The 10,854-nt window shown below is 44.4% G+C and overlaps 1 protein-coding gene across 1 annotated transcript in view; it reads right to left on the minus strand.

The window, feature by feature from the left end:
• ATP8A2 (ATPase phospholipid transporting 8A2) overlaps positions 1–9,720 on the minus strand; it is a gene marked incomplete at its 3' end in the record, with an annotated part of 203,542 nt that extends 193,822 nt beyond the window's left edge. The window contains exons 1-3 of the mRNA XM_081327717.1: positions 9,605–9,720; positions 3,691–3,802; positions 1,827–1,992 (exon numbers count right to left, since the gene is read on the minus strand). Of these exons, the coding sequence (XP_081183843.1) occupies positions 1,827–1,992; positions 3,691–3,802; positions 9,605–9,690 (364 nt within the window). The 5' untranslated portion in view covers positions 9,691–9,720. The remainder of the gene's footprint in view (positions 1–1,826; positions 1,993–3,690; positions 3,803–9,604) is intronic.
• Positions 9,721–10,854: the final 1,134 nt, after the last annotated feature.

Genomic DNA, 10,854 nt, shown 5'->3' on the forward strand with positions numbered 1-10,854 from the left:
CCCTTTGTCAATAGCAAGAGATAGACAAGGGTGGAGGTACTGTGAAAGTCCATAGACTACTCTGAATAACTTATTTAAACTGGGTTTGTATCCACTTCTTTCCCTTGAAAAGGTAGTCAATGGCTCCAACATTTCAGCAAAACATTCAAGCAGAGAATAAAATCATGGAAAAAAATGTAAACAATAAAAAAGGAAAATGAGTGTTAAAACAATTCAGAAAGCCAACTAAAACTCAGCTGCTTGTTATCATCCTGACTAAAGACAGACAAATGCTTTTCCTGTGCTTTACATAAGGGGCTGCAGAAAAAAATAATCCTCCCCCCCCCCTCCAGATCCAACAGGCAAGAGCATCTTGAAAGGGGCCTCTCTTGCTATTCTTCATGACCATGGAGTGGAAATGGTGGATGCTCAAATGGTAGGCTAAAGCCGCTGTGGCTTTAACACTTAAGATTAATACCTTAAATTAAGCCTTAAAAACAAGGGGCAGTCATTTTTCCCCAGCTGTGATATAATCATTAGACAGCAGATCTGCACATTTTGCCTTGATCAGAATTCACAGACAGTTTTCATGGGCAGCTGTCTCAGCAATGTTGCTGAGTGGCTAATAGTAACTGATGGGGCTAGATCCCTTTCTCACAGAAGCAAATTTCAATAATGGCAAAAGGGAAGGTATTCCTCTCAGTCTGCTGCTGCTAATTCTGGGTTCCTATGTGATCTAAAGTAAATAAACACAATACGTTTTTGAACAAAAGCTAAATTTGAAAGGCTGACTTGCATAACCATCAACTATGTTTTTTTGTGGATGGAATCTTGCTTATTCTTATTATGTGTTATTATATTCACATTGTTTTGTTTTTTATGCTGTGAGTCACTCAGAGGTGACTATGCCTACATAGGTCCAGTCAACATTCTTATAAAAAAGATGAATGAGTGCAGTCACACATTTGGGGAGCATGTGTAAGTAAGTTCCTCCTATCAAGGAAAAGGAAACAAGTTTTCTGGGAGTTGGCAATCAGTGAGGAGGAGAAAACACGAATGTGTGGCAGGGTACAACTTCATTATAGTCTGCCTGTTTTGGAAACTGTTTTATGACAAGTTTGTATCCACTGATAGCCAGCTATTTCTGAATCCTTCCAAGAAAACTATAGGGACTTGTCCAGACACACTGACAGCCATTTTGAAAATAGGATAGTTGCTCCCCACATGGTAGACATTTTCTGAAAGCTTTAAAAATACCAAGCGGAGCCTTTGTTTTATTTTGTTAGTGAGATTCTCTCTCCTTTTTTCCAACTAATTGAAAACTGGAAAACTGCTTCTATGCTGGCTGAAGCTATGTCTGCTCTGAAGCACTCATTCTTTTCTATTTTTTCTTAAATCAAGTAAGGGCTATCATGTTTCAGGACTCTTCTATGCAATATCCCTACTACATTTCATATGAGAAGATAAACCAGTATTATGCCAAAAGGAAATCAAACTCAACTCTGCTCTGACTGCACATGTAACTTTACACTCTGATCAAATTAGACAACCAACACAATGAGTGCAAGTGTTTTTCTTTGGCACAAATCCATAGCTAGTTCTTTCGGGCTAAAACACAGAACAATAAGAGGGATGCAATACACCAAATTGTAAATGAATAGGGTTTTGGAGATCCAGATCGTGTTTACCATTCACATGTTTGGGAAAGCAAGGCAGCTGGTTTGCACTAAACTTCACGTGCTTTTTGTAGGTGCATCAGTTTGAAGAATCTTCACTTTCTTAAGTTGAAAATGATGTTTTTGGTTTCAAGATAAGAGCATATTTATGTGCATCCAGTTTTTGCTCACCATTGGAATCAAAATACCAAATGACTTCTCCATGTGTTCTGTTCCACAGTAAGGCACCCACAGAACTCACTAAAGCCATGACGAGAAGGATGCAAAACAAAATGAGAATCTGCATATTGGTAACTTTTTCTACATTTGTTCTCTTCAGTGGAGCTTTGGTTGAATTCTGGAAAGGATCAGCCACAGGATTGCAATGATTAATTGTGCTCACAAAAGGAATAATAAAAACAAGATGAAATTACAGCCAGACATTATGAAAGTCTCACATCCATTATTAAAAACCAAAGCGGTGTTTCTCTTTATCCTTTCTTTCTATAATAGCTATCAGTTTAAAACACAGAATGCCACCTGCTTTGCACTAGTAGCCCAGCCTTCTCCAATCCAGTGAGACTTCCAAGTGTGTTGTACCAGATAGTTCAACACATCTGGATAGCATCAAACTGGGGAAAGTTGAAACAGACATACCAAGAGAGAGAAGATTAGCTGTGTTTATACAACACACTTAACCAGACCTTCTGGTGGCATTTCCACAGCTGCCAATCTAGGTTTGTTTTTTATTGCTTAGCTTGTACTGCAAAGTCAACCTGTTTGTGGTTCGCTATGTATTGTGCCAATGTGGACAGCAGATTTACCAATTAAGCTTCTTCTGGAATACAGTTCATGAGATGAGGGTGATTACGCAACCCTGATGAATAGCAGTCTGTACGGAGTAGCTGAATGGGCAGAATCTCCCTTAAAGATGCCTAAGGACCTTGCTGTAATTGGAGACCAGTCCCTAATTATTTTAACATTTTAACTATAGCTTGCCTTTTACTAACCAATCTATTAAGACTACCTTTCTATAGCTCTGTGTGCACATACATACATGCACTCTGTGCAAATATGGTTGCATTTTCTCCAAAAAGTTAAACACTGCAATCTTCTAATTTCTACAAACGTCTGCACTATTATAATCACAACTACTACAGCTCAGTCTAAAAGACAAACAAACATGCAAGATTTACAATAAATCTGCCAACTGATGCAGAATGCCAGAAATTATTATGCCTAATCTTACCCTTTTTCAAGGCATAATTTCAAATGTTGGTTTTAACTTAGAAAATCCTACATGACTGAGAACTTCATTCTCTCGCTGTCTTGGTATAAATTTATGCATACATTAGCATAGGTAGGCAATGGCCTGTTAGAAATGATGTCACATTTTGACATCAATGTTCCTTCAAAACTCTGGAGTGCATTCCCTCAAGGTTTATTCACATGTTTTCTGCTTTAGAAAAAGAAGGCAAGCTATTTCTCTTAAGCCAGACCTGATCAGTTTGAATTGGTTTTAACACTGATATTTATTGTTTCTATGACATTTTATTTTTTATTTATTTTTTTTTATTTTAATTCCATTTATATCCCGCCCTTCTCCGAAGACTCAGGGCGGCTTACAAGCTTAGCAATAGCCTTCATTCTATGTATATGCCTGCTTATTAGGGCTTTCTCCCCCCCCCCAAGCGGCATTTTACAAAGTCAGCTTATTGCCCCCAACAATCTGGGTCCTCATTTTACCTACCTCGGAAGGATGGAAGGCTGAGTCAACCTTGAGCCTGGTGGGATGCGAACCTGCACTAATTGCAGGCAGCTGGTGTTACTTAAGGAGGCATTAGCCCACTGCTCCACCAAGGCTCTTCTATTTTAATTGTTTATGGTATGTTTTATTTTTTTACTTTCCTTAGCCTTAGATGCTACGTAGGCAAAAAAGTAGGATCTAAGTCTTAAAATACCCAAATAATTAAACAACAGAAATATACTTGAATTCATTGCTAGACTTCCCAACAGAAACATGTTAAGACTTACAAACAGATCAAGAGATACTTACCTGCATAAGTTTTGTGTCATGTCCTGTATAGACAACTATTCCTAAAACCCACTGAGTGTTCCTTAGTTGTGCACCTCTTAGTAAAATCTGATCAGGTCCAATTGGAACTGGACTGATGATAAAGAAGAGAAAAAATAAGCTAGAAGTTTACAGTATAAAGGTAAAGGTAAAGGTTCCCCCGCACATGCGTGCTAGTCGTTTCCGACTCTAGGGCCCGGTGCTCATCTCTGTTTCAAAGCCGAAGAGCCAGCGCTTGTCCGAGGACGTCTCCGTGGTCATGTGGCCGGCATGACTGGAACGCTGTTACCTTCCCACCGGAATGGTCCCTATTTTTCTACTTGCATTTTTACGTGCTTTCGAACTGCTAGGTTGACAGAAGCTGGGATGAGTAACAGGCGGTCACTCTGTTATGCGGCACTTGGGATTCGACCCGCCAAACTGCCGACCTTCTGATCGACAAGCTCAGCGTCCTAACCCACTATATATTATATATATATATATATATATATATATATATATATATATATATATATATATATATATATATATAGAGAGAGAGAGAGAGAGAGAGAGAGAGAGAAGGGACGCGGTGGCTCAGTGGGTTAGGATGCTGAGCTTGTCGATCAGAAGGTCGGCAGTTTGGTGGGTCGAATCCCGAGTGCCGTGTAGCAGAGTGAGCGCCTGTTACTCGTCCCAGCTTCTGCCAACCTAGCAGTTCGAAAGCACGTAAAAATGCAAGTAGAAAAATAGGGACCACTACAGTGGGAAGGTAACAGCATTCCGTGCGCCTTTGGCGTCTAGTCATGCCGGCCACATGACCACGGAGACGTCCTCGGACAAACGCTGGCTCTTTCGGCTTTGAAACGGAGATGAGCACCGGCCCCTAGAGTTGGAAACGACTAGCACGCATGTGCGGGGGAACCTTTACCTTTACCTTTATATATATATATATATATATATATATATATGCAAATTATTCAAATTGCTAATAAAGAATTTATTAGCAATTTGAATAATTTGCACAAATAATGAGCTGTCATAAGTTGACTAGTTCCTGTGGATAAGCCCTGAGCCGGGCCAAAACAGGAATGAAAGAGTTAATTAGCAAGGTCCATTCAAAAAACCTTGACAAATACTTAAACATATATATATATATATATATATATATATATATATATATATATATATATATATATATATATATATATATATATATATATATATATATATATATATATATATATATATATATATATATATATATATATATATATATATATATATATATATATATATATATATATATATATTCTCAATGTACTCATTAGACCAAGCAGTAAATGAAGTTGTAGCTATTTATTTTATTCATTATACAAATTTATATAGCCACCCAAGTGGCTATACAAATATAGGTGACTCTATATAGGTGGCGCCGGACAGCTTACAAATGTTAAAAACCCACCATATAATAAAAATCCATTTTTTAAAAACCATCTCACCCACCCCCAATGGCAGCAACAGACAATCAAATCTGTTCCTGTCATTACTGCTAAAATATTGTCATTTCAAAAATTTCTTTATGGCCTATTAAAAAAAAACCCTCTCATGGTGACATGCAATTAAAATGCCAATAAAATCAACAAAATAAAATTAAATCAAAATCAAAAATTAAAACCAGTATACTAAAAATGCCACAGAAATAAAATGCCATCAGTACATCGGTCCTGGGTACCAGCCACGGTGGGAGAGTGGCTGACTCTTACATCTGCAGCCCCATAGAGGTGGGAGCTCTATGGGGCAGGCCTACCCAGAGTATATCTTTGACCACCCCCAGGAACAGAGTTGCAACCTGCCGTGAGAAGGCGGGGGTGGCCTGTTTACTGGGGCACCCAACTGAGTGGCAGTGCAGTTGGGTGTGGATCCAGATATTTTCTTTTCCGGCCTTCGACCCTCCTATGGACATGATCATCCTTGGGACTGCCTATCCTGGACTTGCTGGACCAACATGCTACAATACACTAGCACGGACTTGTTCGCCCTCAGGGGTGCCCCCCTCGCCTGGGTGCGACCCGCCTTTTTAAATCCTCCTAACCTCGATGAAGGGCCCGAGTGTTGGGACCCTGAGAGATGGCTGGGCAGGGGCAGGGGCCGTCAACACAAATTTAATAAGAGGCCCCTGATTATTTTTCTATCAAAATTTTTTATGGGGTTGGGGAGAGGGGTGGGAGAGGGGGGTTGTCTGGCTATGGGGGGTGGCCAATCAACCATAGTTCAGGCCAGACTTGGGTCTAACCGCGCGGAAGGAGAACGGGGTGTCGTTGACTCCGGGGCTCATGAGCGGGTCGTGGGACTATTAATTCCCACGACGGGGAATGGCAGCAGGCGGATAGACAGGGGGCCGTATCGCTACCGGGAGGGCCGTCTCCGCTACTTGCAAGCGGTGAGGCGCTCCGACCCTCTGCTTCTTCCCCGGGGTCCTGGGAGCGAGGATGTGCAGCCTCCTGAGCTCCGGCTGGTGTACCTGAATGCCAGGTCCGTGGTTAACAAAGCTCCCCTTGTCAGGGATTTAGTTGAGGGTGAGCATGCGGACCTGGCTTGCATCACGGAGACTTGGTTGGGCCCAGAAGGTGGGGTCCCTTTGGTTGACCTCTGCCCACCAGGCTTCCGGGTGCTACACCGGCCACGAGCTCACGGTAGGGGTGGGGGAGTGGCGGTCACTATTAGGGAGACCTTATGTCCGCGGGAGACCACCGTTTCCCAGATAGTCGGGTGTGAGTCTCTCTTTGTGAGATTTGGTTCTGGGGCGCAGTTGGGCTTGCTGCTGGTGTACATTTCGCCTAGTCGCGCAGCGGCAGCCCTGCCCGAGCTGCTCGATATCCTCTCGGGGTTGGTGGTTGAGTTTCCCAAACTTATAGTTTTGGGAGACTTCAATCTACCATCCCTGGGAGGTTCATCTGAGCTAGCTCGGGAGTTCATGGCTTCCATGACGGCCATGGACCTGACGCAAGTAATTTCTGAACCAACTCATGAGGGAGGCCACACCCTTGACCTGATTTTTTTATCTAGACGGTGGTTGGATGATCTTGGTGGGGGCTCTCCATTTATTATGCCCCTGTCATGGACCGATCATCATCTCCTGCGGCTGGTCTTCCGCTTTGCCACCCCCCGCCGTGGGGGTACGGAGCCGATTAGATGGTACCGCCCCAGACGCCTAATGGATCCTGATAGATTCCAAGCGGCGCTGGGGTCCCCACCTGCCTCCATTGCTCACAGCTCGGCGGATGCCTTAGTGGAAGCCTGGGAAAGGGCAGCCACTGAGGCACTTGACCGGGTTGTACCCTTGCGGCCCCTGACCCGGTGCAGATCCCAGCGAGCTCCATGGTTCTCCACGGAGCTCCGGGAGATGAAGCGTCGGAAACGGGGCCTAGAGAGTCGTTGGAGGTCTAGCCGATCCGAACCCGACCGGTTGCGGTTAAGAACCTATATTAGGTCTTATCTCGCAGCGATGAGGGTGGCGAGGTGTAATTACTTCTCCACCCTCATCGCGTCCGCAGATAATCGCCCGGCCGCCCTGTTTAGGGTGACTCGCTCACTTCTTAATCAGGAGGTGAGGGAGGATCCCTTGCAGGGTCGTGCCGAGGAATTTGGTCAACATCTGTCGGATAAAATCGCTCGGATTCGGACCGGTTTGGACTCCAACTGGGCAGAGTCAGGCGATCAGGACACGGGCGGTCTTGTCAATGTTACCTGGGAAGAGTTTGATTCTGTGACCCCTGATGAAGTGGACAGGATTATGGGGAGGCTGAGCTCCTCCACATGTTTGTTGGACCCGTGCCCTTCCTGGCTGGTTTATGCAGCCAGGGAGAGGACACGAGGCTGGCTCCAGGCGGTTATATCTGCTTCCTTGAGTGAGGGTTATTTCCCCACCGTCTTGAAGGAGGCGGTGGTGAGACCCCTCCTCAAGAAGCCTGCCTTGGACCCAGCTGTATTGAACAACTTTCGTCCAGTCTCCAACCTTCGCTTTCTTGCGAAGGTTGTTGAGAGTGTGGTGGCGCATCAGCTCCCTCTGGTCCTGGATGAAGCGGATTTTCTGGACCCCTACCAATCGGGTTTCAGGCCCGGGTACAGCACGGAGACGGCATTGGTCGCTCTGGTGAATGATCTCTGGAGGGCGCGGGACAGGGGATATTCCTCTGTCCTAGTCCTATTAGACCTCTCGGCGGCTTTCGATACCATCGACCATGGTATCTTGCTGCGGCGTCTCAGGGGATTGGGAGTGGGAGGCACGGTTCTTCAGTGGTTCTCCTCCTATCTCCTGGGACGCTCGCAGTCGGTGTTGGCAGGGGGGCAGAGATCGGCCCCTAGGTCTCTCGTTTGTGGAGTTCCTCAGGGGTCGGTTCTCTCGCCTCTCCTGTTCAACATCTACATGAAACCGCTGGGTGAGATCATTCGTGGTTTTGGAGTTGGGTATCATCAATATGCCGATGATACCCAACTTTTCTTTTCGACCCCAAACCACCCCAGTGATGCCCTCGCTGTGATGTCCCGTTGCCTGGAGGCGGTTCGGGTCTGGATGGGGAGGAACAGACTTCAACTCAACCCTGACAAGACTGAGTGGCTGTGCATTCCGGCATCCCGGGACATTCAAAATGTTCCATCTCTTTCTATGGGGGGTGAACTCTTACCCCCCGTGGATAGGGCTCGCAACTTGGGAGTCCTCCTAGATTCACGGCTTACCCTGGAAGACCATATAGTGGCCGTGACTAGGGGGGCTTTCGCCCAGGTTCGCCTGGTGCGCCAGCTGCGGCCCTATCTGAACCGGGATGCCCTGTGCACAGTCACTCATGCGCTCGTGACCTCTCGTCTTGACTACTGTAATGCTCTCTACATGGGGCTTCCCTTGAAGACCACTCGGAGGCTCCAACTGGTACAGAATGCGGCTGCGAGAGTTGTCTTGGGAGTTTCCCGGTACTCCCATGTTACACCTTTGCTCCGCGAGCTGCATTGGTTACCAGTTGTCTTCCGGGTGAGGTTCAAGGTCTTGGTTATGATCTTTAAGTCCTTACATGGCATGGGTCCGGGTTACCTCAGGGACCACCTGCTGCCGGCGTCAACTCCCCTCCGCCCTGTGCGTTCCCACAGAGAGGGCCTCCTCAGGGTGCCTCCGGTAAGGGAATGCCGACTGGTGGCCCCCAGGGGGAGAGCCTTCTCTGTGGGCGCTCCGGCACTATGGAATCAACTGCCGGTGGAGCTCCGGATGACATCAGACCTCCGAACCTTCCGTCGCGGCCTGAAGACCCACTTATTCGAATTAGCTGGTCTGGCCTGAAGGGGGAATATGGGCTTTTAAAATTGTTTTATTATTGTATTATTGTTTTATTTGGGCTTTGGTTTAATCTTATTTTAACTTTTGTATCGTAATTTATATATGCCCTGTGAACCGCCCTGAGTCCCTAGGGAGAAGGGCGGTATATAAATTAAATAAAACTAAACTAAACTAAACAGCAGAAAGCAGTTAAAGTACAAGGCAAAAGGCCTAAGAGGATCTATCATATTTAACCCATCATATTTCATACTACTTGAAGTTTCTAGACTGTCTTAAAATGTTATCATCAATATTTATTATTGACTCAATCAATTCATTTGGCATCATTCTGTCAAACACTAGGGATATATGTAGCACTTAGGATTCAAAGACATAACTTTCACTGGGTTTTATCTTACGTTTTTCTAATAGAAAATAGCTTCCATTTAATAAAGAATTCAATTAACGGTCTTCTTGTTCACACTGTTTGCCACACCCCATCACCAGATTTCATGCACAGGGGAATATAGCTACATTTGAGAGAGGTCTGGTCATGCAAATGTTTCGGGGGTGGGGGAAAATCAGTTGCTTTTCCTAACAACTGAATACCTTTGATTTTCAAGGCGAAGATTTCCAGTGAAATCATAGAGGTGACGATTAGGTCCTTCACACTCTATCTTCCCAGATATTTTCATCAAGTCTTCTTTTGATTGGAGGTTAGCAGTCTGAATCAATCCCTGTATAGAACCAAGCCATAGATATATCTGGCAAAATATCTATTCACTTTCACAAATTAGGAACATATCTTCCTAGTGGAACCTATAGCCTACAACTTCGTTTTTCTCGGCATGAACCACCTAGGATGATAAAAGGAAGTTTTCCAACTCCCACAGAACTTCAGAATCCTCACCAGTATACTCTGACTTCTATGAAGTCATTCCATCCTGATTCTATTCTGGCTAATGATATTTTTGCTCATGCTGGACCTTCCTGGCATTTACTTGGCAAGAAACAGATGAAACCAGATGAAAGTTCCTCCTGTAAAAATGTAAGAATGTTTCTGCTTTTCAGTGAGAGCTAGAGTTAAACTCTCTGAAAGCTCCTAAAAATGCCTCTACATACCGTGTCCCAAGCCACAAATGGTCCTATGAAAAGAGGGAGAATATGTAGACTGATTCTGATTTCCCTCACTGCCAAGAAAGATTCTCAGTCTAAGCCAGGGGTGGGGAACCTTGGCTCTTTTATGACTTGTGGACTTCAACTCCCAGAATTCCATGCTGGCTCAAGAATTCTGGGAGTTGAAGTCCGCAGGTCATAAAAGAGCCAAGGTTCCCCACCCCTGGTCTAAGCTATAGTTTAATAAAAGCCAGTGCTCAATGAACAAAGTTTTTAGAAAATCCAAAGGTCCCAGACAAGATACATAATTCTGAATAATGTGAATCTAGAACAAAAGCAGCTCTGTAACTACAATCCTGCAAAGATCTTCTAGAATGACTCCCCAATATGTCCCATGCTCTGTCGTTTTAAAATGAACAAGTACCTCTAGATCAGCGTTTCTCAATCTTAGCAACTTGAAGACGTGTGGAATGCAACTCCCAGAATACTACAGGCCGGCTGGAGAATTCTGTGAGTTGAAATCCATACAACTACAAGTCACCAAGAGTAAGAAACACTGGTCTAGATGCCCCTTTAAGAAAAGACAAAAAGAGCCATGTTCAGATCTCTACAATCACATCATGCAGCCAATATTGCAAGAGAGCCCTAGCTATTTTCCAAGTTATCACTTCATCACTTTAAAACACCAAAACAAAATTTAATTTTACCTGTCGTATTTTAAGGTTCGTCTCTCCATCAAGATT

The sequence above is a fragment of the Vipera berus genome (assembly GCF_964194415.1).
Source record: "Vipera berus genome assembly, chromosome: 4".
Taxonomy (NCBI): domain Eukaryota; kingdom Metazoa; phylum Chordata; class Lepidosauria; order Squamata; family Viperidae; genus Vipera; species Vipera berus.